The 26,941-nt window shown below is 39.6% G+C and overlaps 2 protein-coding genes across 4 annotated transcripts in view; both read left to right on the forward strand.

The window, feature by feature from the left end:
* The first annotated feature begins 1,234 nt into the window (after window positions 1–1,234).
* On the forward strand, window positions 1,235–9,396 carry cist1 (colon, intestine and stomach enriched 1). The gene is made up of 4 exons (XM_084954370.1): window positions 1,235–1,303; window positions 3,040–3,414; window positions 5,274–5,437; window positions 6,932–9,396. The coding sequence occupies exons 1-4, from the start codon at window positions 1,243–1,245 to the stop codon at window positions 6,974–6,976; spliced, it is 645 nt and encodes a 214-aa protein (XP_084810496.1). The 5' UTR covers window positions 1,235–1,242; the 3' UTR covers window positions 6,977–9,396.
* A 983-nt stretch (window positions 9,397–10,379) lies between these two features.
* The window catches only part of LOC146372459 (3',5'-cyclic-AMP phosphodiesterase 4C-like), a 103,871-nt gene continuing 87,309 nt past the window's right edge, over window positions 10,380–26,941 (forward strand). Inside the window, exons 1-2 of one of the 3 annotated variants that reach the window (XM_084953159.1) lie at window positions 10,380–10,529; window positions 22,430–22,480. In XM_084953159.1, coding sequence (XP_084809285.1) covers window positions 22,466–22,480 — 15 coding nt within the window. In that variant the 5' untranslated portion in view covers window positions 10,380–10,529; window positions 22,430–22,465. The remainder of the gene's footprint in view (window positions 10,530–22,429; window positions 22,481–26,941) is intronic. The other 2 variants (XM_084953160.1, XM_084953162.1) reach the window with 2 other exon arrangements.

The raw sequence follows: 26,941 nt of genomic DNA on the forward strand, positions 1-26,941 counted from the left end.
TGCCCTCTTTATGATGGAGGAGGCTATTACCGTCACTGTGTTAGTGTCTTGACAGGAAATATTAGGGACAATGTTACAGTTATTCTCATATGAATGACATTTTAAAAATGTATTCTTTAATACTGTGCAAAATTCTTGAGCCACCCCTCATTTTTAAATATTCTCCTTCACAATAACCAGACTTTCTTGGGTTTTTAAAGTGGCTTTAAGCAATAGTTCCCTAGATCTTTCAGTTGTTTCCTTTGGACATTGACTGCCTTTTTACTAATTTTCACTCCAGTCCTTGTTCTGTACCATTTTCAGAGGAAACATCAGCAGGGCATGTTGTTGCTAGCAGCCCATCACAACAATGCATAATTTGTTCCCATTTATTTGGCCGAGTCTGAAATATGCCAATGATAACACCGCGTGTTGTGTTGTACCAGCATGGAGATTCCTAAAGAGCTCTAAGCTGGGAACCTCTGGATGGCAGTGTGACCTAAGAAAAACAAAGAGAAAACTGAATATCTACAGCAGATGAACGATGTCTGAAAGTCACGTCGTTTTGAAAAATGAAAACATCCAGAAAAGACCCGAAACGTGACCTGAGAGACACACCTGACCCTTCAGCTACTGTTCACTACTGTTCACTGAGGCCTCATCAGAAATGGTCTCAGGGGAAGGATGGATGCCAAGAAGTCAAATTTACACAACAACTGGTCTGTATGTATAAAGTTTAAGTGATGTACACAATATCAAAAACCTTAAAACAGCATAAAAATGAAAGAAAGTAAAGAAGATTGGTCTTAAAAAGAATAACATGCGAGGCAGAAATAAGCTCCACTGCACCTGATTCAACAAAAGTGTCAAACGTGCAATGGACAAAATGATTTTCTTGTTGCATCGAAAATAAAGTGTCCAGCTCTGTGCTGCAGCATAAGCAGCCTGCACAGTGCAGAGTAAAAGACCTGGGATAGCATAGGTCATTGCAGCTGGCAGCATGAGACAACTTTCATGTTTAAAATCTATTTTAGAAGTAAAAACTAATCTGCAGCTGCCTGCAGCAGGAATAGAAGCAAAAGCAAACACACACAACCTTGTTTAAATATTGACTGATAGTGTGAAGGGTTTAATGCTTGATATGCAACAGCCTGTGTTTGGAGCACATCCTGCTGTCAAGGATGTAGTTACCGTGTGTGTGTGTGCATGTGCGTTTGTCTGTGAATGTCACTGATATGACTGCCAGCCACTTCCCCTCTCAACATGCCCGCAACGATGCACCTCACTCTGCTGGTGTCCCTGTTAACGGCGACAGTCATCATTGGTAAGTCAGCATTTTTCAACGAGTTTTCACTTCTCAAAATTTTGTGTTCAATATGTTTGAACGTTAGGCTGAAGTCTTGTAGAAGTGCAAATTTATGCAAACAGGAAGCTTCGTGCAGTGAGAGACAGTCGGCCGGTTTGCCTGTGGCAGCGCGGCTCTGGCTCTTGTTTTAAGTGTAATAAGAAGCAACCGTGTGTTGTCACAGAAACATTTGTATTCATTCTGTTGCTGTTCATTACTACAAAATTCATATCATAAGTAAAGCGTGCATCTGTAAAACATAAGGGGAAGTTAAGGTAGATGGGAAGTTCACACCTGGGTGTAGACTGGGGCTAATATTTAATCAGTGATAGTGAGCTGAAGTCGAGCCTCCTGTGGCAAACACTTTACTGAACACACGTTGCAATTGCTTTAATATTACCTGACCCACTGCTACGCGCCAACACAATCTGCTTTTAGACACTTGCAGCATGTCGTAGTTTTCTGAAATTTACTTTGTTTTTGTTCTTTTGTCAAGTTTAAAGCCGTTTCTTGCCTCAGAAAGTTGTCACAGCATTCTTACCTTAAGCTCCTCTGGATCTTTGCCCACATGGCTGCGTACAAGTACAGTTATGTGATTTAAAGCTCCTAAACGCTCATACATGTACCACTTAAAATCTCAGCTTCGTCATAGTTTAAAGGTTTTCCGGTGTGTTTTCTTTGTACACAAAGCGGATTTTAGGGGTAAAACAGTAACAGGTAGAGCAGCTACAGTGTTGATGAGGACCCCAACCTGAACCCTAAAGTGCCTACACTCAAACACCTGCCAAACTTCAATCCCACACGGCTCCGTAAAGAAATCTAAAACCGTCTTCATAAACAGTCCGAGGCCACAAAGATGATGCACATATAGATTGTTATTGTCTCAGAGGTGTGAATCTAACATACGTAGCTTCCATAACATGATTTTATGATAAACGTGGTGTGAGTGGGTGTGGGCGGTGACTAGAAGATGAAACTTACAGAGTTCCATGATGGAAGTGAGCTTTGCGTAATGCATCATTACTATCATGTTAATTATGTGTGACTTAAGTAATAGTGGCAAAACTCCAGAATAGTGAATTTAAAGGTGTAGCATTCAAAATTTCTAATCTGTGATAATAAAGCTTATATTTAGGTTAAGGTAGGGTTACTTGATTAAAATGAATCAAATGTGAAATAAGAGCCTACATGACCACTTCAGAATCACCTGGGATTTATTTTTGTACTATATTTTGCACTCAATAAAACGATTGTTCACCCCTGTCAAGCAATAATTTTGAGTAAAACGCAGCTGAAATATATCCTTATTATAGAGTTTACCAAAAATTTAAGTACCAGCAACGTTCTGTTAGTCTGTGTCAGACATCAGATATGTATTTTGCTATTCAAACTCTGGGATATTCAATGATCTAAAAGTTGGTTATAGAAAAAAATCATACAAAGCAATTATTTTGTGTCAGAACTTTTTGATGATTACAACACCACCATGCTCTGTCAATAGGAAGGGCTAGGGTTAGTGCACAGCATTAAGCCATGCTTGTCTGCATTAGTGCTCTCATGCATTAAAAACATCCAGTGCAAGTATGGAAAAATGTAATTAAAACTTTCTTTGTGGTTTGTTGGCACCTTTAAGATGCCAACAAACCACTTGATCATTATTTCAATAAGGTGTGAATGCAGCATCTTATATTTATGTGCTGTTTGCTGCTCTGCAGAAACCACCACTTCTTCCATCTCATCCACTGCACAAACAACCACTACCAAACCACAGTCACAAACAACAATACTCCAGACTACCACTGAAAGAACAACACATCCAACTACAGCTGAAACGACAACACATCCAACTACAGCTGAAACGACAACACATCCAACTACAGCTGAAACGACAGTGCAGTCCACGACCGTCATCACTTCGGCTTCACCAAAAACGCAGCAGACAGACGACACCACCCCCAGCCCACCTCCTCAAACCACAGCAAACAACCAGACATCAAATGAGACAGCTTTGCCAACTGAAACAACGCTCCCATCTGCATCAGCATCACCAAACATCACTGCAACCACCACTGTGAACACAACCGACACAGGTCAAAAAACATCCAGTCCGCTCTTTTTTGCCATTTTAAAAGAAATTAATGCACTTTTGGGGGTTCAAGGACAGTGAGAAACAATACAGATGGACAAATTTATACATAGCAGTGCCATACTTTATGACCTAAAGCAAACAAAATGCTTTTGCGTGCACAGAAGATTAAATTCATTTGCATGTTATGGTGGATTTCTTCTCAGGTTTCAATGAAATTTTGATGACAAGACCCAGATAGCAAGGAGACATTGACTAAACATTGTTTCAATATCAGGTGCTTCTATTGAATCAACGTTGAAATCTGACGTTGACCCAACGTCACTTTTGCACCCTTTTTTAATATTGAAACAACGTCAGGTTTTGATATTGAATCAATGTTGAACGCTGACATTGATTCAACGTCAAATTTTCAAACACTGTTAATGTTGAAACAATGTCAGATTCTGATATTGAATCACTGTTGAACTCTGATGTTGATTTTCCATCAGTTTTGCACCCTTGGTTACTATTGAAACACTAAAGTCATGATTAAAAATCAGTACTTAAAAGGTATTTGTATTAATAAAAAAAACGCTGCAAATTACCAGCAATACTTTAACCTGCAAAAAAGACAATTGTATATGATCCACAAATAGGAAACCCATAATATGCTGGACATTGTCTTACAATTTGTCATGTCCATAATAATATCCCTATAAAATGAAGCATCTGGCATTATGTAATAAAAATGACAGACATCTCTGTATCAATTACAAAGTAATTTATTATATTTTTAAAAAAGTTTCTTTGTTACATGTATTGGATACAGGTCACTTATTTTTTTTAAGTTTACTCGGGGATCAAACTGGATATCGGGCATCCTGCACCACCCATGTTTTCTGAAGGGTAGCGGAGACATTTCTGCACTGCTTGGGCGAAGGCAAACTCAGAAACAGCGTTTACCCCCACCCGCTGAGTCAGGCCATCTAGGACACAAACAAACACAAAAAGAAGAAAAAAATGCCAAATTAGAGCTTAAATATGAATAACCTCTTGTCTATTGTCTTCAGCAGGGAGAAAGCATCTAAACTACTAGGCTGGTTAATATGAAAGTCACAAGGCAGAAATCAGCAAACTGCTGCCTCACTTTGATTCTCAAAGAGCCATTAGCTAAAAAGCTCAAAGCCTATAAAGATAAAACGAATAAACTAAACTATTTGCAGTGAAATGCATTTCTATTCCTATGTGTTGGCTCTGCCAACGATAGCCTGCTGTTGTCTATTCAAGCAGAACATACAGGAGAAGGCCATTTTTAAGCAGTTTAACCAAATTTGACAATTTCTAAAGTTCAGGGCTACTAAAGCCCCACAATCTTTAAGAACTTACCATTGCTTTATTTGCCTCCGGTCATTGCAGTTCATCTCGTCTATGTTGTTAAATGGCTAATCCAGAGGCAATACCCTAGCATGAACAGGGTCAGTGCTGCAGGATTAACGGAAGGCTCTGAACTTCTCACGGAGGTCACTGACTTCTCTGATCAGCTCTGTTATCATGATTATAAGTTTTTGGAAGGCTGCATCTATTGAAAAGAACAATAACACAAAGAATACTGGCTTGTGATAAACTGGATAAGCATTGTGATGAGAAAAACAACTATATCCATAAGTGACAAACAACTGCCCAGGGGAATTTATTTGTCATGACAAATAAATTCCCCTGGGCAGTTGTTTGTTTAAGTCAATTAATAAATGAGGCATAAAACCAATGGTGTGACTTGTGCAAAGCAAATATGATTTCTTCTTACATTAGTATAATTTCAGCTGTGTCCAGCAAATATTGCATTTGTTTATCTCATCGTTTCTCTGTTTGTCTCCCCCTCAGGTTTTTCACCCGACTGGGAAAAAGATGACCTGGCGTCAAACCCCGGCCTAGTCGCTATCATTTGCATCTTCTGTATCGTCCTCGCCCTGGTTCTCGTGGTACTCACAGTGAAATGTATCCGATCGCCGAGATCCAATTTTGAGAGGCTCGAAGACATGCCTATGGTGAGATAGAAAACGTGACAGATATTCACAGTTCCAGAGGGTGAATCCTAATCTTAATCTTACTGTAGGTCTGGTATACCTCTTAAAAATCAGCACTGAAACACACAAAATGACAAACTTCTTGAATATTGTTTCAAGAATATAATTCATGAGTAACAGTATGAGGCTATGCCTGCTGTAGGTTACTCATCCCAGCAGGGGGAGGCACGTGCTGCTTAACACGTAGAAAACATGGATTTGCCCGTAACATGGATTTGGAGCAAGGCCAACACGTTCCAGGATTTTGCTTCACGGGGATGTTAACTGACAGCCCTGCACCATGAGTAACACGTAAAAGTTTCCCAGCATTAAATGTCGTCTTCTTCTTGTTCCTGTCTCCTTAGTAATGAGGACAGTGGTTTCTCATTTACACGAACAGGAAGTGTGAGTGGATTGTCTGTGTGTGAAAAGTGTGGTGAGGATTTCTCAAGAGAAGCTTATCATTAGAGCCGCATCAGTGCGTCGCCAGATACTTTTAAACTGTTGGCATCTCTCAATCTCAGCAGCAAGGGTCTAATCAAGAATGAGATTTCTGAAAAGCAAGCCTTCTCTCTCACACTTACGGAGCACTTACAAGTTCATGTATGTACTATGGTGTGCAGAGAAAATATCACAAAGACTTTTCAGATGACCCACAATGAGGCTGCCAATATGTGTGAAATAGAATAAAATACTGCTATTCTGGTAACCGCTGCAAAACTAGACCTGCAGCGCTGTACGGACCAGTGTTCTTTATAAGGTGTTCTACGAGTGTAAATCTTTATTGCTGCATGACTGGGCATTGTGCTGGAGTGTACTTTATACCGTACGAGCTACATATCCGACAACATGGGCTGAAAAACAACTGATCCTCCAAAATGAGCAGGTCGGGACTTAATGATAACTTGCAGGGTTAATAAATGACAAACAATCCCCTGTAGAAATCGGATAATATGATCTAGATAATGTCCATGTATGACCACATCCATGACGCTTTTTTTCTTCACACATTCTTAGCAATTTCCTTTTGATTATTCCTGACATTATGAGAAAAGAGAACAAGATAATTATGAAACATTTAAGCTTCCCTTCCCAGGAGTTTCTCAACCTCATCTTCACATGGTAATCCCTTCTGACATTCACTAGTTTAACATTTAAAACGGGTAAAAAGACGATTTTTTTAGACGCTTGTCTCCGTCAGCTGATTGTCAGTCCTTAACGTTAATTACATTAATGTGCCTAAAGCGGGACAGCAAAGACTTCACCTACTGTTAATCTGAACGGGAAAAAAATATGCCTACAGGCAATCACTGTAATCGGATAAAAGAAAAACAACAGAACACATTGTACTGTAAAAGAACCACTTTAGTTCAGATGGTAAAGCAGGTACCACTGGACATTCAGCGCAGGCACTTTATCACCACGCTGACTGCTGGTTAACTGTGAATGGGTTGTTTGTTTTCTGTTAACTCTCAGGGCAAAGTGAATGAGGAGTCTCCGTTCGCCCACTACTCGAAATGACAGAATGCGCTTGTGGACGCCGAAGGCCCGGGACGGGTCCAACCTGCCGAACGACTCTGACATCATCAGGCTCGTCTTTACGTAGCACTTTATTCAATGCCAGTGAAATATTTTGGCCTCAGCGTTAACCTTTGACCTGCTTAATTCATTTTGGTTTTAATTAAGTGTAATCAGCTAACTACAACTGTCGCTTCCTCCATAGTAAAATCTGAAAATCAGCCTGAAAGGTAAACCTTCATACATAACGCTTGCTAAACTGGTGACATGTATAATCTTGTAAGCACTACAACTCAGAATTACACTGGTGATTTAATAAGAGTGCAGATTTCGATTTTACATAACGCTTTAACAAAGTCATAACTGGAATGCACAAGTGTACAAATGTGATCTTATCTGGAGTGGCATAAATGACGTATGAATTGTGGGGTCTGAGGTCGTCTGTGCAAGCAAAGCTCAGACGCAGAAAGTCACAGTGCTGAGCACATGTTTTAGACCACCGGCCAGTGTAAGGTTTATGCCATAGCTGTTATAAATGAACAGTTCTGGTACTTACCAAAATCATTTTTTAATGATTCTGTAATAGTTAAACCACCAGTGTGCTCTTAAATTAAGATCATATTTTTAATGCTAAAATATAAATATTGTTGTCATTATTTTCAAATTTACTGTCATAAAAATAGAATAAAAAGAGTAAAGGCATCATTAGTTTATGATTAAATTAAATTTGATTAAATTAGTTACTTACTTGCATTCCTGAACAGAACAATTACTGCTAGAACGTCATGCTTGATTCATTTCTGACTTCCTACAGACATCCTCAGTGTGGGTATTAAAAACCTGAATACCGTTTTTCCATTCGCTTAAAATACATTTTTTTTTGTTTTGTTTTAAATGAGCTTTTGGCATATTTCAAAAATATTTTTCTTTTGTTTTTCTAATGGCAGGTAGTCTAATAAATGTGTTGTGCACTGGAAATATCAGAAAAACTGTGGGGCCACTGACAGAATCTTTATGGCTAAAAACACTAAACAATAGGCTCATGTTCTTATTACTGATAAAAAAAAAAATACTTGTGTATTTGTATGCACTAAAACAGGTACCGCTAATTATTTCTATGTTCACTCTAAAATTACACATCAGAAATGTTTCCAGGTTCAGGAAAATCTTGGGACTCTTTTCCAACAAAAACACGTGCAATTCTACTTTGTCTTGCTAATCTTGATAAATGTAAACAGATTTGCTTATGCTTATAAACAGATTCAAATATAGAATTGGATCCTTTCTACTTTAAATGCCTTAATAATTAATATCCCTGAGCTAGCCTGCACAAAAATTATAAAAGTCATATTTCTAGACATTTTAATTGTGGCTCAAAGTAACTTTTTTCATGAAATGCTGTCACACTGAGTCTGTGTGGCAAATCTGCTATCCTACACTCAATTTTGCAGTGACTTGAATGCTTTCCTGCCATTTCAACAAAATGATTTAATAAGTCAGTGTTTTGTAAATCGGGACGATCACATGCTGTGTACCAAGTACATAATTGTGATGTTTTAATGAAAATAAAAACATGGATGTGGTGTTTTTCACTTTCCTGTAATGTGTCCCTTGTTGCTACCTCAGGTTAAGATTACGTAAACCTTTTACCCAGCCAGTTATCTGGAAAACCCCACCAGCAACTTCCTTTAACCTACTAACTGTTGTCTTCAGCCATGTACCAACATGCCAGAGCTCCTCAGACACATGACTCACACTCCAAAGATAAAGAGAAACATCTCCAGGGCTCGAAGGTGAGGATTACCCAAAAAGGCCATGACTATTTAAGAGGACTGGAGATTGAGGCTAAACCAAATGAGCGTCTGGATAAGAGTGTGACTGGGACCTCATTACCAAGACATGCTGCCGATGAAAATATAAATGGGCTACATGAAAGTGTGACCACTCAAGCGGTTTTGTTTGTATTAGAACTGTAAATGATTCATATTTTGTGAGGAAACCCTTTAACCCTTTAAGAGAGACACAAAAACAAGCTGTGGGAATCTCAGATGTGAGGCATTAACATGAAAGCCTTGTTTGGTTAAAGCACAAGACCTTTTATGAGTGTAACTGAACTTTTTTTTGGATCTAAAGAGTTGCACAAGCTGACAGTGGAAAGTGAAAGAGAGGTTTAAATTCCAGATAGAAAGACACACTCAGTGAAAAAGACTATGTGTGCGACTCGTGCAAGGAAACAAACAGGGCAAATTAGGACTGGCTAAAAGATCGATCTCGTAAAATTCCTCAGATACCACTGCACTGCTCTTGTTTTATTGTTAATGCTGAGATAAGGACAGGGAAAACAGCACTGCAATCAGGTCAGATGGCATATCAGGGAAAGAACTATTTGAGCATCTCTTAAACTTTGATCTTTTGTTATAATGATCCAAATCTGCTGATGAAGTTACTTTGTGAAAAGCAATTTCCTCTAATATTCTGAGAACGGGCACAATCATTACTCAAAAGGAACGCAAAACAAACTTAGTAGTCTTAACGCAAACAAGTATTTAAAACTTTTTTCTTTTTCTTGTAAAATCTTCCACTTTTTTTTCAATACTGGACTCAAACATAGACAAATTCACAACGATGGCTGATGGTCTGTAGCATACACTCACTGGCCACTTTGTAAGGTACCCCACAAATATCTATTTAGCCAATCACATGGCAGCAACATTTAAGCATGTGTACATGCTCATGACAACCTGCAGAAGTTCAAACTAAGCATAAGAATGAGGTAAAAAAGTGATTTAAGTGACTTTGAACATGGTTGGTGGTGTCAGATGGGCTGGTCCCAGTATTTCAGAAACTGCTGATCTGCAGGGATTTTCCCACGCAGTCATCTCCAGGGTTTGATCGTGCAGCCGACAGTTCTGCAGCAACCGTGTGTGACGCTCTCGTGTCAATACGGACTAAAAATCTCACAGGAATGACTCCATCACATTATTAAATATTCATAAATCTAAATAAATCTATGCCACGTATTAACTGAATTATGAACACGTGTTAATGCAAAAGATAGTCTTATCCAGTACTAGCAAGGTGAGCGCAGACTGACAGAGTCCATAAAACGTAGTTTTAACCAAAAACGTGGAGGAAAAAACAGAACCATATTACCGCCGATAAGTTTAAGTGACCTAAATAAATGACAGATAAACAAAACAAACGGAATCAGGTGTACGTGCCAGATCAATCGAATAGTAAAAAGGTACAAAGGCGCTTCAGCAGCCAGGTGCACTCAGCTGCACCGGGCGTGAAGCTGGCCTGCCACAGACCTCGTGGCCGGCGTAGTGAGCTTGTTTACGTCTCGCGGCTTCGCTTCCTGCCACGTGATCCGCTGGCTGACGTCGCAGTGACGGAAGGGCACGGACCTCTGCATGCAGCAGAGTTTGAAGTCTAAAAGTAAGTGACTAATTTGCAGCAATAAAAATGGATAAGTGCAGTAGTGTTACCTGAGCAAGTTCGAGCAGTACTTCACTGTAAAGGCAGACGAGACGAGAAAAGACGGCGGGTCGCTGCGGTGAGTGTGAAATAAGACTTTAACTTCCAGACTAACTGTAACCTGCACCTCAGATGCGCTCAGATGGCTAACTCCTAAACAGCCTTTTAACGGAGTAACCCGACGTTAAAGACTTCAGCGCTGACAGTTTTCTCATGAGAGAGGACATTTAGAAGAGCACCAGTTTCCTTTTCACACTCTTGCGGTGGCGATCAGAACCCTGCCCAGATACTCAGCATTGATTTCAGAGCGATCATAAAGAAAGTAACGTCACATCTGATCATATATAACACACTCACCTACTTCTAATAATAGTCATTGTGTAAAAAAAGCAAACAAACAAAAGCAAACATAAAAAACCGTCTACTCCATAAATGTTTCCATGGATGTTCTTCCTTGTAATCATGATAAGATTCTGTTGTAGTGGTATAGTTCTGCTCTATTATATGTCAATAATACTTTGAACGGCAGGATTTATTAAGCAGTTCGAGGGGTAGTTTCAACTGTGGGCGTTACACTTTCTGAATAATTCATCTTCCCCAGCAAAGCCACAAGGAATGTTCCCTCTTTCTACCTTTATCTCCTTCCTTCCTCCATATCTGCTTCCTTCACTCTCTCTGTGTGACCCCCGCACAGACACTCAGAGCGTCTTCCTAGTTTTCACGCAGATCTTCCTTTCCTTCTTTCTGTCTCTCTTGCTTTCGCCCAAAAAACTGACAGCAACAACTGAAATACTATCTCGCCTGATCATCACCTCGTCGTTATCTCCCTTTTCTTTCTGACTTGTTTTCTCACAAACAAGCCACAAGTTACAAGGAAAGCGGTCTCGACATCTCCATGTCTCAGCATGCACACTTGTCTTTGCTTTAAGCTTCTAATTGGATCTTGCAAATGTGGGTGATTTGTTATTTCTCTGTTGTATTGCTTGTAGTTTGTTTACCACTTTGCAGCATTTTTGTGCCTTCCTATAAGTACTAATATAATTACATTCCTGAAACAGACTGGGGTTATTGTTATAGAAAATGCTCATACAGATGCATGCAGCTGTTACCGATTAGGAATGACAGATCAGAAATTACTTTTCTAAATATTTGAGTTTTTAGAGAAACTCATGTTTCCCGCGTTTAACTCTACTGGAGTATGTTTTATGTTTCCCTTTTAAACACCATAAAACAAATGCTCTACCTTTACAAAACCGATTTTTAACAATAAAGGCGTGTGCGCTTCCATTTTTCCCCATTTCTGTGAGAATGTTTGAGATGGGATGAGTTTTTGGTGGGTCAGCAGTGATTCTCTCAGCCTCCCTCCATCAACCCATTAACAGGAGTGATAAGGTCTCCCCAGTGTGACATGTGAGAGAGTTTTTCTCTGTCCCAGAGCTTTCATTCACACAAACGGGTTACATAATTCTGCAGTTTTCTTCTTGTTCGGTCAGACCCGTTTTTTTGCCATGGGAAACTTTTGAAATCCTGCAGTGTCATCCGTTTGAGAAACAAAGGTAAACAAGGAAGAAAATGCAGAATGATCCGTGCCACCTGGAGTCATCCAGAGCAGCTTGGAGTTCAGCGTCTTGCCTAAGGACTCCTGAATCACGGACCCTAAAGGTAGGGGGCTGTACGACTGGAGGCACAGCCACCCGAGGGAGACCGTTCTCTCTGCATCCATTAGATGGCAGCCTGCCACACTGCTAATCCTCCTGCCTCCTGCTCTCCTCATCTGAGCAGAATCACAAAGCTTGTGCCTGAAACTGTATGACTCACTCTGTTTGACAGAAAAATGAGATTTGTCTTGTCACTTTATTAGAATTGACAATGGTGAGAAGAAGAAGGGGAGGCTTTGGAGAGAGAAAAAAGTCACCGTGCCATTTATTGACATCTGACTAATTTACAGTCTTAATTTTATCAGCAGCGTTTCTTTCATGTAATTACTATTCTTAGGAATTACGTCGGTCATGACTTGATTCTGACCTATGTCACATTTATTGCGAGGATCTATTTGCGTCATTTTTCAATCATTTTAGATCAACCACTTGATTTGGGTTATAGCGCCGTTTGTAAGTCATGCATGATTGTTGCGCAGACTTTTTCTAAGTCTTATCAGCCTAGATTGAAAGAAGCCTGTCTGCTATCTGCTGTGCGTCACCACAAATACCATCATCAGAAGACGCCTTGGGTGTTCACTTTATGGTAGCAAGATTGGAGGATGTATAAGAAGGTGCCGCCGCTCTTATAGTTAATCATTACATGGTGTGCCGTACAAGAGTGGGGAGTTCAACTAACGTGCAACGTGCGATCTTTCGCAAGGCTGCGTCGCAAAGTAGTGTAAAATGAGAGCTGTTGATGCTGGGTTTACTTAAGCGAACGGAGAAATGTGCGCAATATTTTTATGCATGATTGCACTGGGTAAAAAGCGTAACACTCGATCTTGTTATGCTCACTTTGCCTGATAGCAGACAGAAGTTGCAACTTGTTGCACTTCTACCTTCAGTCTGGCGTCGCTTCCAGTCTAACTGATGTTTGCAGAGAAAGATGATCACCTTACTCCTTGGCTCAACCCCACAGTTTGACAAAAATAGTGACGGGTAATCGTCAGCCGTCACCCAGCTTCCATTGGGTCAGCCATGTGTGGTTTCTATGGGGCGCCGTTTGTAAAGTGAAACATGCTGAAATTAACGGCAACATTTTTCCACATTTAGCTCAAAACCTTACAAAAACATGTTTTTTCGAGTAATTTTTTACAACATTTAGTAAAGTATTTGTAACTTTTCATCAAATGTTAAATATTGAATCTAAATGTTAAATATTAAATCTAAATATTATATTTAAATCTAAATGTTAAAAGTTAAATCTAAATGTTAAATGTTAAATCTAAATATTATATTTAAATCTAAATGTTAAATGTTAAATCTAAATGTTAAATGTTAAATCTAAATCTAAATGTTAAATCTAAATCTAAATGTTAAATGTTAAATCTAAATGTTTAGGCTAATATGCAAATTTATTGTACGGATCAACGGAAATACCAAAATAAAAGCTTCCCGAAAACCTCCGGTGCAAAATTGTGTCTGCTCTCCCCCTCACTTCTCCCCGCCATGACCTGCTTCACTTCTTGCCTACGAGCATGTCCAGCGATTTTGCTGGACATGTGCTGCAGCGATTGTGAAGTGGAGACTGCAGCTGCTAAGAGTGCACTACTGCTGAACCTTTGGATGGCCGACAAAACGGATCTTCCGATGTTTTCAGCTAAATCGCCGGACGTGCTTTCTCATGGTCCGTGCCGGGTTATGGCTGAATTCCAGTGGATGACGGTCCCGCCATAATAGACGTTCCAGCCATGTGTTCCAGCCCTAAACCTAACCTTATCCCTAACTATAACCTTATTCCTAACCTTAACTAGCAGTTAAATGACGTAAAATAGTGTTTTCCAAAGCGATTTTTAGAAAATGAACGAACATGTGTAGATTGAGTCCAAACGGTTCTCATGTGCTCTCCTTTTTCCGATGCCGTCATTTAGGAACGTGTTGGGTACCCGAAAGCATAAAATGTTGACAATTTGTCACCTAGCGAAAATTATTACGCTTAGGGAGTGAGAACGTGTCTGACCACTACCGGTACACTTTTGCACCGAAGGTTTTCGGAAAGCTTTTATTTTGGTATTTCCGCTGATCCGTGCAATAAATTTGCATATTAGCCTAAACGTTTAGATTTAACATTTAACATTTAACATTTAGATTTAGATTTAAATATAATATTTAGATTTAACATTTAACATTTAACATTTAGATTTAACATTTAGATTTAGATTTAAATATAATATTTAGATTTAACATTTAACATTTGGATTTAAATACAATATTTAGATTTAACATTTAACATTTAGATTTAACATTTAGATTTAGATTTAAATATAATATTTAGATTTAACATTTAACATTTAGATTTAAATATAATATTTAGATTTAACATTTAACATTTAGATTGAATATTTAACATTTAGATTTAACATTTAAAATTCTGTTTTAAATATGAAAAGTTACAAATATTTTACTAAATGTTGTAAAAAATGACTTGTTTTGAGCTAAATGTGGAAAAATGTTGCCGTTAATTTCAGCATGTTTCACTTTACAAACGGCGCCCCATAGGTTTCGGCCCAATTTTATGTGGCAATCCTGGACCATCAACTCAGTGGAGTGCACCGATGCAAAGGTCTGGAATCACTTTTCAGCGTCTTTAAGTGGTTTAACCTTTCTACCACGCCTGCATTTAATGAAGCACTTATTAAATAGTCATTAGAGCTCTGATATTCTGCCAGCTATGCTTATAAACAGACCCATCTTCCAGCACACATTATAAATAGCCATTGCAGACAATTTCACACATAACTAAAAATGCTATTCATGGTTCTATTCAGTAGTTTTGTCAGGGAGCCCTGCTTTTTAGAAAGTTGGTAGCTTACACCTTACTTTGGGTCAGGGTGTTCCCAAGTAAGGATTCACAAAGATTTGTGCCTGAGAAACCCATCATCCTCTGAGCTGAAAGTCATCTCCTGTCAAGTAAAAAAGCCACCTGACATTATTTCAAGAAGCGACAGATTGCCACAAATAGACAGACCTTTGAAGAATTGTTTCTGCACTCTACCAAAAAGCATCTTGAAACCAGAACATCAAAAAAAGAAGAAAAAAAACCCCTCCTGTTGGGGTGCGCTTCAAAGGACAGAGGGTTTTCAGGTCTCAAGAGGGTCCTTTTTGCCTTATAGGCAAAAGCAAATAAAGTCACAGTGAGCTATCCAAAGATTTAAAAATTTGGAAAGATCCACTTGCTGTTACAACTTGAGATGAGAATCCTTCTGTCACAGCGTCTATCTTCAATGATTCTCAATAGCAGGCCTTTTTCACAGCACACATATTCATTTGTCATGCAGTTGTAAAGTGGAAGCAGCTATTCTGAGCATGAAACTCCCATTCATTTTTCTTTTTCCAGTAGGTAGGACTTCATGACTCACACAGAGGCACCTCTGCAGCGCTCTTGGTTGAATCATTGGTGCAATTAAAAAATATATTGACTGTATAGGAATCTATACATTGGGGGGGGGCATTTAACGATCTCTTCCAAGATGCATTTTCATTGCAAACTGCTGCCTTTTAAACCTTGAGATGTGCCCTAACGACACGCACACGCTCACTTTATTGTGTTGTGCTATCTCTGGATGATGGCTTCCCCTCTATAGAAATTTTAACTGGATCTCCACACTTTCCTAATCTATCATATTTGTGGTTATGATGGTGTAAAAAATACCCTCAGATACAGCAGGTGGATGCAGGGATGATGAAGGGGTGGATTTAGCAGGCGCACACGTCACAGGGAAAATTTGCAGCTCAAATTGAGAAGTCGTGTTTGGTCTATTGTTTGAGGGTAATGAGGTGTGCTACATGGACGACGCAGCTCAGTTTGATCGGGCCATCTTATTTCTGGTAATAGTGACTCTGTTTTATTCAGTAACGAGGTGGCTACGGTCATATCAGCACCCTAAAACTGATGCGGTTAAATGGGATTCAACCTTTCTTACTGGGATGTGTGAAAAAGGCCCATAAACAAGTTCTGGTGTACATCAAAACGAAGATCACATCCCCAGAACTAGTCCACATGCCCAGACCCCTACTGCCTTGCTCATGTTGCTAATGACCCCAGTGCCTGCCCCTGTGGGTGGTGTCTTTCAGGGAGAGAGGCCTGGCTCCAGGCATGGTCAACCAGCTCCATTTCATTCTGGCTTTCTAAGTTGAGCTTTTTCCGGCATCTGGATGGGATGATTCCTGGTTGCCTGTTTTTGGAGGTGTTCCTGGCACTCTGAGAAGAGACCCTGGGGTAGAACCAGAATGCCTTGTAGTGGTTATATTTCTCATCTGGCCTCCCTCGGGGGGAAGTGGAAGGTGTGGTGGGGAGAGAGATGTCTGGATTTCCCTGCAGCATGACCGTGGATAAGTAGAAAATAATGGATGTATCAGAACAGATAGGGATAGGTCTGAGTTTCACTCACATCAGTGTAGTTGTGCTTTCTCTAGTATAGTAGTGTAGTAGTACTTTCTCATAAACCGCTAAACTGAATACACCTACATTTTGTGTTTTTGTTAACAGTCATACCTGCTGCTTTATTACTTGTAGCTTTACACACAGCACACTTCACAGAATTACTCCCGTCTAACAAACAGAAAAGCCAGCATCACTGAAACTTTAGACATCATGCACTTTCACCTTTTTAATTAAGTTTAAAGTGAAACTATCATACTATTGTCTGTGCAAAACCCACAAACTCTGATAGTACATGTGTGTCTCAGAAGAGTTTCCTGTTTAGATTAATGATTAATATGCTGAGCACAGTTTGTTTTTCTCATTCTGTACATTCCCATCACTCTCATCTATCAGAATTAACTAATTCTAATTAACTAACTATAACTAATTCCACGTCTCTGGCTCAGAAACCTCAGATGTGTATGCATGTTTTATAGGATCGCTAAAGGTGCATACACATCTGAGGAAGGAAAGGACAGCGCCTTGTGGACAGGAGAGCTGTTCACTGAAGCAAAGGTCCAGGTTGGGCTAAAAAGGAACACGCTGGTAGAGCATTTTGTGTGACATTGCTGGAAATGTGAAGTTGGCATGTGTCTTGAATAGCTGCACTGGGAGATGATGGAAAAATTAAAGGCACCCCATGACACAATATTGTCACAGTACTTTAGTCACATTTTTTTTTACTTTTTGCAGTATGCAGAGTATTGCAGTATTGCAATAACACTATCTATCTATCTATCTATCTATCTATCTATCTATCTATCTATCTATCTATCTATCTATCTATCTATCTAGATAGATAGATAGATAGATAGATAGATATTCCCTTAAAGTGAGTTTTAAGGGAATATTTAATACCATTTGAAATACCTTTTACATGAAAGACACCATCAGAGGAGGGGAGAGCTGCAAGAGTGCACATAGATACATAGATAGTGTATACATAGATAGATATCTAGATAGATAGATCTATCTATCTGTCCTGAAAGTTAAACTTTGTCTCTGTTGGTTTGATCCAATAAGATAAAGTTATCTCAATTTAGTCATTTTCCTTTTGTTCTTGCAAAATTGTTGTTGAGCTTGTCAAGCGTACCAAGACTGTCACTAAAACCTGCCATAAATGTTGATATAAGATAGAGTTTATAGCTGCAGGGAGGGTGCTGTCCTATTTTTACAAGCGTGACTGAGCCATTAGCTTGCCAGCTCTGTCAAGCTGTGTCCAGTGTTGGATGGATGGTTTTTCAATTGAGTCAATTTAATGTAAGTCCGCTAACATTATGCATGAGATGAGCACTATTCCCAGAGAATTTTCATTTATTTAATAAAGTAACAACATTTGGCGTCCCTGCATCAATACAATATTTTCAATTCAATTCAATTTATTTTATTTATACAGCTCCAAATCACAGCAACAGTCGCCTCAAGGCGCTTTATATTGTAAGGTAGACCCTACAATAATACATAGAGTGAAAAACCCAACAATCATATGACCCCCTATGAGTAAGCACTTTGGCGACAGTGGGGAGGAAAAACTCCCTTTAATGGGAAGGAACCTCCAGCAGAACCAGGCTTACCACACAAAATATTTGAAAAGTATGTTGTCTCGACTTTTTTTTCCTCCACCCCTGGTAAAAGTAGACCATCTTGGATATAGAAATCTAAAAGTAACATAAAAATAATCAGAATAATTTTTATTGGCAAGTTTGTACCCAAATCAGGAATTTCTGTGGTACAGAAATAGAATATAGACTATACTAAATTTACAGTGCATATGTAATCTATACATCTCTATGTAAATATTAACATAAATGCACACAATAGGAGTATGTACTAACTACTTCAGATATTAGAATGCAAAAGAAATTGTTGGGTGGGGTGCAAAATGTGACAAGACTCTAATGTGCAAAGAGCTCGTACTGAAGTTTAGTAAATGTGTGAAGTAAGTGTGTTGCTTAACGGAGCAGTGAGCGGGGCGATGTTGGGTTCTGGGTTTGAGCCATAGTGTCTTCACAGTCTCCCTCTGTTCATGTGAGCTTTCTCCAGCAATCTGTAGCAGTCCAATGATGTGCATGCTAGGTTCCCTTGTGATGTGAGTATGTGGGTGTGAATCAGCCCCAGTGTTCCTATCAGCCAGTGTAAGCTCTATTCCCACTGTGACCCCAGTTAAACACGCTGTTAAGAAAATGTTGCAGTGTGTTCATGTGAAATGCTGCAGGAACAGTCACCTAAAATGAGCCGCAAGAAGATTGAGCTCAATCTCTGTCGCCTCTCACCTACACACACCTGGCCAGTTACAGTGTGAAGTGAGTGCCAATGTTAGATTGTCAGTTTGGGGGGAAATCATAGAAATAATCAGAAACAATCTGAAAAGCAGCTCAGACTTACTTCCCAAATGTGGGCATGCAAGGGGCTGGAAAATTACAAGAAAACAAAAATTGCAATGCATGCTTAAAGTTTGGCAAGGCTAAAATTTGCAAATACATAGTCTTTAAGCCAGAATTATAGTGCACATGTGCACTGATCAGTTTTATAATTCTATGAAATCAGCACAGGAAGGTTTTCAGTTATGTGGCAAACTGAAACGGAAATGTACAAACTTGAAACAGAGAAAACTCTGGTGTCAGTGAAACAAAGAGTGCAGAAGAAACAATAGTTGTGACTCCAGTTTAATCATAAATTAGTCACATTTACCTGCAGAGATAAACCAGAATTTACTGTCATACTCAGCAAAGGCAATGAGTCAGTTTTTACTTTATAACACTTAAAATAAAAAATGACAATGTTCAGGTAAAATAGGGTAGCAACACACATTTACTTAGTTCAACTCAAAAGAGTAGTATATATATATATATATATATATATATACATATATATATATGGAGCAATACTACAATATATAAATAAACATGTGAAGCTCTTTGATGAAAGCCAGTCCATGTTCGTGAAACACAGTGTTTAAATTATATGTAGACCTGCACTTTCTGGATCTTACAGTCAGCAGAAAATAGGACAAAAGTTAGACTGATGGGCAGAGTTAGCAACACAGAGGAAGGAAATATTCAAAATCTTTGGTATTGATTGGTTCTGACATCAGGGAAAAAAAGTGTTGTTATTAGATCCTGGGTGTCCGCGTGTGCCAACCCCACTTTTTAGGAAGCTAGGTGCTACTAAACATTGGTACTGACAGTTTCTACACATATTGTCTGGACAAACATGAAGCCGAGCGGTAGATTGAATTTTCTATTATGGCCCGGAGGGAAGTTTAATAATCCATGATATAACAGCAGGAATTACAACAGCTCAAACTGATGCTTGAAGCACAGTTTTCCAGTCCAGCTCTCCACATCTTGTCCCCCTGAGCTACTGCAGCTTGTAACTGACAGGCGTAATGGCAAAGCTGAGCGGCAAAGAGTAATAATCCGATGAAGTCTAATGCAGTCAAATGCTGCTCGAGGACGAGATGGCTTGTGCAGCGTGCGACTTTGAAAAGGCAGCAGGATCCTCTGCTGAGGTGATGATTTTACCAATTTTACACATTATGAGGAAGACTTATCCGTCTTATGGGCTCAGAAAGAGATAATGTTACAGTGATGGAGGAGCAGAGTTTAATCAGGAGATTTCTGATTTCATCTTTAACGCCCAGACTGCACTACAAACTGGAGGTTTGAAAGAGGCTCCAGAGGGTGAATGCCATTTATGCTGTGCTAAGTTATGGGGAGTGTAAAGACTCGGGGCTTCGGGAACTTGACCTACACTCACTAGCCACTATACTGGGCCAATACTGACCACAACCTTCTTAGTAGTCAAAAACGGACCACCTGCATAGATTCATCAAGGTGCCAAATACGTTCTTCAGGGAGTTGTGCTGCTGATTTGCCATCTGCAAATCCATGATGTGAATCTCCTGTTCCACCACATCCCAAAGGTGCTCTGTTGGAATGAGTTCTTGTGACTGTGGAGGCCATTTCAGTACAGTGAACTTATCATCACGTTCAATAAACCAGCTTCAGATAGTCTGAGCTTTGTGACACGGTGTGTTATCCAGCTGAAAGCAGCTATCAGACGATGGTTACACTGTCATAAAGAGATGGACAGCAACAATACCCATGTAGGCTGCCAAGTTTAAACAGTGCTCAAGAAGTCCAAAGTGTGCCAAAAACTTTCCCTCTTTACAGATCCCTATCAACCTGAACATTTGACACAAGGAGGATGGATCCATGCTTATATTTTGTTTACGCCAAATGTCGATCCTGCAATCTGTACATCACACCAGAAATCGAGACTAATCAGAGGAGACAACATTTTCCAATCTTCAGTCAGCTGGTGTGGTCTTCTGCTGCTTTAGCATTCAGAGATGCTCGTTTCCATGCCTCGTTGGCAACAAGTGATTATTTAAGTTCCTGTTGCCTTCCTATTACCTTATAGCAGTCTGATGCTTGGTTCAAACTTCTGAGTTCTTAGCCTGTGATTGGTTGATTGGGTGTTTGCATGAACAAGCAGATGAACCAGTGTACCTAATAAAGTGACCGGTGAGTGTGTACCACAGTAGAAAAGTAAAAGCCAAAGTATCTTAACTTTAGCCATTAACTAGAGTTTAGTTCAGTTTGAGGTGCTGGGAGTCACACACACAAAAAAAAACACTGAATCCCAACACCAAATTAATGTTAGCTTTTTTTAAAATCATGTATTTATTTTTTATTACCTCTTTACTTTAAGGCCGCCTGAGTTATTGTAGCTGGTTGTGTATGTCCTCAGAAAATTAAAGCGCATGGCTGGAGGTATTTTCACAAAGTAAATTCAGCAGCAGTTTTGGATCATTACAAGTTTTAAGAGAAGTTTAAAGTGCTCATCTGCCTGATATGCCATCTAACGTGATTGCAGCGCTGTTTCCTCCTGTCCCTATCTCAACATCAACAATAAAACATAAGAGTAGGGCAATGGTGTCTGTTTATGTGGTTTCAAAGCTGATTAGGCCCATGTCACTTGCTAGATGTACTATTTAATCTTAAAGGTAAAAAACACATAAGCTCTTTGTCGTCTCCTGCACAGTGCATGAAAAAAGGAAAAGTATCAGTGGCTTAAGAAGTACAGGAGAGTCATTTAATTGAAAAACATCTGTAAATACACAGTGTGTTCTCTTAACTGCGTAACTGGCAGTAATAAAATAACATTTGTCGGCCTGAATTCCACCCATAAGTTTATGTGTTGAGTCTAAACATTTATTCCTGAATATGAGATATTGAGAAGCACTTTGAGTCAGTTAGAAACTTCACCCCAGCCCATTGCCAATTTTTTGATTTATCATAGTTTATATGAGGCGCTGAGGAATGTCCACGTCTGCTAATTTAATCTGCCTTTGAAGGGGAGACAGCACATTTTGTCCCTGCTGTTGTTTGTGCAATATTTTCTGTTTATTGTGCTAGGTTTTATTTTTATCGCAGCATCCTTGGAACCCACATGGGCTGAACACTCTGCGAGAGAGAGAGTCAAGAATAATAATACAAAAAATCAGCATATCAAAGTAATAAAAGTGCTTTATCATGCTCTTTTCTGGCTAGATAGAAAGGCTCATTAGGCCTTTTGATGCCTCTGGCATTCTCACCGATCATCAGCACGTGGTAATGCCAGGTGGTCTTAATGAGTCGTGTGAAGTTCAATAATATTTTTTTTATGCTTTTATACTTTAAATCTCTTTTTTTATTAATGGGCTACTATATTTGATTTCTCTCATCTCTCTTTGGAGCCGAACCCCTTCTGTTAGTTTAATGACCAACTTGGATTTATGTTGAATGTAATAACAAGTTTGATGAGTGTCACTTTAACACCTCCTCTCTATTGTTTCTTTCTTTCTTCCAGCTACTGTTTGGCTGTTGCAACGTTTAACCAGCATCAATGTCTCGGCTTGAGGTAAATAATTTGGCCCTTTTCTTTGTGCACACACACAAATGCAAACACACCCTTTCTACTTGCCTTATCAAGTCTGTTGACTTTAGCGATAAGTGTATAATATCCAAAAACCTCATTGTGACTGTGCTGCATGCGTGACACAGCACCTTCCTGTCAGATGATGACTGGTTTGGACTGCCCCACAGACATAAATAGGTTTATCTGTGCTTCAGGGCTTTGTTCACAGTTAGTTAATAAAGACACTGAAGAGGGGGCTGCTAACAAACGCATGCACATTTAAAATCAGTTGAGCATAGAGAGAAACACTTCAAAAAGGCTTTTGATAACATCTTAATGTAAAAAATGTGATCTTGCTTCAAAAGCTCTTAAACTGGATTGCAGCCACACAGGAAGGTTTAAAAGTTACACCAGTGAAAATTAAACTCCACAGAGAGGTTGCGTTAATACTGTGAGATTATTGAAAGTCGACTTTCACACTCACTAAAACTTCACAGCAGTTCAAACTGAAACATTTCATATTTCCACCTACTCACCTACCTAACATCCGGAGGATCTGTTGGGTTTGGATTTTATTGCACAGCAATTTTACACCTCAAGAATAAGAACAAGAGTAAAAAGGTTGAAAACTGGTATTTTGTATGTTTTCTGAAGCTTTAGTTGCACCTTTGTCTAAATGACACCTGCAGCAATAGAAGTTAGTTCACAAAGCTGGAAACATGACAGCTAAGCAGTAAATCCTGTTGTAGTCAGTGTATTGTAATGTAAAATGTCCAAGGACGTGTCCACATGTCCACAAAAACAGGCACAGAGATGTCTGCGCGGACCCTCATGCTCACTGTCTGATAATGAAGTTTACTTAGTAACTCAGACCTGAGGTTAGAAAACGTTTGTTTTTTTGTTTTTAGGGGTTTTTGGTCAAGTTGGACGCTTTCAAATGAACAGAACACTTAACGTGTCGGCTCAGACAGGTAAAGTTGATTTCAGGTCATCCCAGCAGTATGCACCATGTGCTTTCTGCAGTTGTCCTCTGCAGGCTTGCAGGAAAGCCACAGCACCTTTTACTTGAGGCTTTACAAGCAGTGTTAAGGTGTTTGCTATGTGTTCATGTATACAAACACACACACACACCCAGCAGGGCAGCACTATGCACTGTGCTTTCCTGCCATCAGTATCAGTATCCTGTCCAAGAATACTTTGGTACACTTTGAACTTGGAATTGAACCAACACCCCTGCAATTAAGCAACTGAGCACAGACTCCTGTGCTCTGTGCTGGACTGCACACAGGTACAGTTAGACACCAAAATCAGAGCTTAGTTGTGATCTGTTACGGAAAGCACTGCAGGTTGTTGCAGAGCTGCACATGGAATAAAACTACTCTCATCAACAAAAACAACAAGTCTTTTTCCAACAGGTGGAGGTGGACATCTGTTACTGGCCTCCTTTTTCAATTCAATTCAATTCAATTCAATTCAATTTTATTTATATAGCGCCAAATCACAACAAAAGTCGCCTCAAGGCGCTTCATAGATACAGAGAAAAACCCAACAATCATATGACCCCCTATGAGCAAGCACTTTGGCGACAGTGGGAAGGAAAAACTCCCTTTTAACAGGAAGAAACCTCCGGCAGAACCAGGCTCAGGGAGGGGCGGCCATCTGCTGCGACCATCTTTTTCCTCCCAACTATCACTAAATCCTTACCAAAGAGTAAATTACTGGGTTTCTTTTGCTAAAATTGTAAGATTTTGACCTCATTATGCAAAGAGCTTTCAGCTAACAGATGGTATCTTACTGTAAAACAAACTGCAGCATCTCCCTGTGTAAGTGTTATTTAACCCTGCGTGTAGCTTGCTGTAATATTTCTAACACTAAGCTTAGAAAAGTAAAATTGCTCTATGTTTGAATCCTGTTTACAGTTGACTGAATTACAGACGAACAAGCTACAAAACACTAATCTCAGAAATGTAACCACCCTACAGCCTTTGGCTGTAGCCGCTGGCTTTCATGTAAGTTAACTTTTGAAGTGACGTCTGGAAAATTCCAGCTTTCATGAAAACATGCTGTTTTTCTATCTGCCTGCAGAGTTAATCATGACATACACGCACCTCCAGAGGCAAAGAGAGGTCTGAGGGGGAGATGTCTGATTGGCTCATTTCTGGAGCGATGCTAATCGCGCTCTTTGCACCTCCAGGTGGCATTAAGCGTACAGGTGAACGTTGCCAGTGCAATGATGCACACATCACACAACGGGAAGGTTTGCTGAGCTCCCCTCCCCTCACCGTTATGATGGTTGGATTCAGTATTCATTTTCCCATTTTGAGAAACAGCATTGGCTGTGATTGCTTTCATAAGTTCAAGAAGGATCAGTGTGTCTTGTTTTCTCTGATTACATCATTGTGCTATTAACAGGATGTGATGTGCGTGTGCTGTGTTTCTTTATGTACCTGTGTTTCACGTGTGAGAGCACAGTGCATAGATGCTTTGCTGTGCAGAGCAGATGGGAGCCCAGTGAATCGTGGGATACCTGTGGTGTTAAGCATCGGATGCTTGTTAGTCTGTGGTCAGAGCAGCAAGGTGTCTGGCCTGCTACAATTAGTACTCTTAACACATGCTAATACACATTCTGAATATCAGGTCCTGCCTCGCTGTATGAAACCCCCCAATGTGAGATTATCTGACACTTCACAACCTTTTTTTTACTTTATTTGACCTGGGCATCTAAATTTGTTCAAATACTGTGGCAAATATACATCCTTCAGTAAGCCATAAACAAAGCCTGCCAGATCCTAAATAATGCACAGCGTCCTCCTGATGAAGAATGACACCCCTGTTTGTTATGAACACCAGGAGATGGATTAGTGGAAGGGGTCCAGAGCCAAATTACAAGGAGCTGTCATGTGACACGCAAGCTTTTGATTGACTGCGGTTGATGCTGATTGCCTCATTTACGCAACAGGCTAATCAAGTCATTTGCCTAATCAAAAGCTAGACAGGCAGAGAGAAACAGAAGGGCCTAGATGTAGTTTCAGTTTATAAAACAAATAATAAGAGCATAAACCCAGAATAAAAGCCCACACAAACTATCACAATGGAAATAAATTTACCAGGAAGACTTGCTCGAAAAGCCACAGCAGATTGCAGACAGTCTTTCTTTGGATCTTTCCACTTGGATCATTTTAACAACAGCACAGAGTGTAATACTGAGAAATTCAAGCTGTCCCAGCTCAGACTGAAAATGTTACTTCGATGTTCTGGGTAGATTCAAATTTATAACGTGTTGTGATATGTGTGAAACACCACATCATGAGCAACCATATGCGTGAGATGATGTCAATGCAGCAGTATGCTTGCTGATGCAGTGGCGCAGCCAGTGGTTCCTCTTTTTTTTTTGAAGTGTAAATGACCAGAAAACTCTTTTTTTTTTAATCTTTGCTGCATTGATCTAGAAGTCTGCCTCTCAGTGTGTCAGATTACCATGACTGCAGCTGGGTGGTAGTTGCATTAAAGCACACTTGTTACTCCAACCAGCACTATGTGGGTCACATTGAGGTTCACAGATTTCAACTCATCACCTGCAGCTGTTTGTATAACCAGTCTGGTTTTAGCTACCAATTTTCATCATTGTTAATAGGCAGGGAGACAAATTATCTTAAAGCGCTAAAAAAAAAAATTCCCCATTTCAAAATGATGGTGGTGAGTCATTTGCCTTCTTGGCCTTACTGTACAGTGGAAGTCTTCAGTGGCTCTTTGAAGGCAATTATTGTGAAGAAGAAGTGGAAAATCTTGAGTTTTCTATAACAGCCCACAGTGACCAAACTTATTCTAGTACATACTGTATTATAGTAGTACCAGAGTATTGTTTGACCACTGTTGGATTCAGTTAAACTGAGAAAAGCGATGCAATTTTTGCAGGTAAAAAATATTCATATACCGTTTATATGCTAAAAAGGAGGTTATTTTAGCCTGTTGCTAGGCAGTTGCTAGGCATGAATCATAAATTTTTTTATGGATAAGATGTTATAGGATGGCGTTGCAGGTGTATTAAGGCTAAATAAAACGTAATTTTTGCCTGTTGCTAGGCGGTTGCCAAGCAACGTGATGACATGATAATATCTGATATAGATGAGAACCTTCAGGGTCCTAATATGTACCCGTGTGCCAAGGTTGGTTGCTGAGTTCCTGAAGGGCTTGGAGGACTTCATGGACAAAGGTGCAAACACACAGATATATAATATTGTTGTATTTTATATGACGCCTAATATTATTATTTTCCAAGCGTTTAGTCATAAATTGAAGTGTAGACGAGTAAAAGGTTAGGTGATTTAACCTCTTAGCACCTTGAATGTCTGTAAAATTTCAACTAATTGAAAAGTTAAAAAGATATTTCAGTGTGGATTAGTGGAGGGAGGGCTGGGTTCAGATTCATATTGGGAGTTTTGCATTGTGGCAGGCTTGGTATTG

Source organism: Perissodus microlepis, chromosome 15 (genome assembly GCF_051167445.1).
Source record: "Perissodus microlepis isolate ML-2025 ecotype Zambia chromosome 15, ASM5116744v1, whole genome shotgun sequence".
Lineage (NCBI taxonomy): Eukaryota > Metazoa > Chordata > Actinopteri > Cichliformes > Cichlidae > Perissodus > Perissodus microlepis.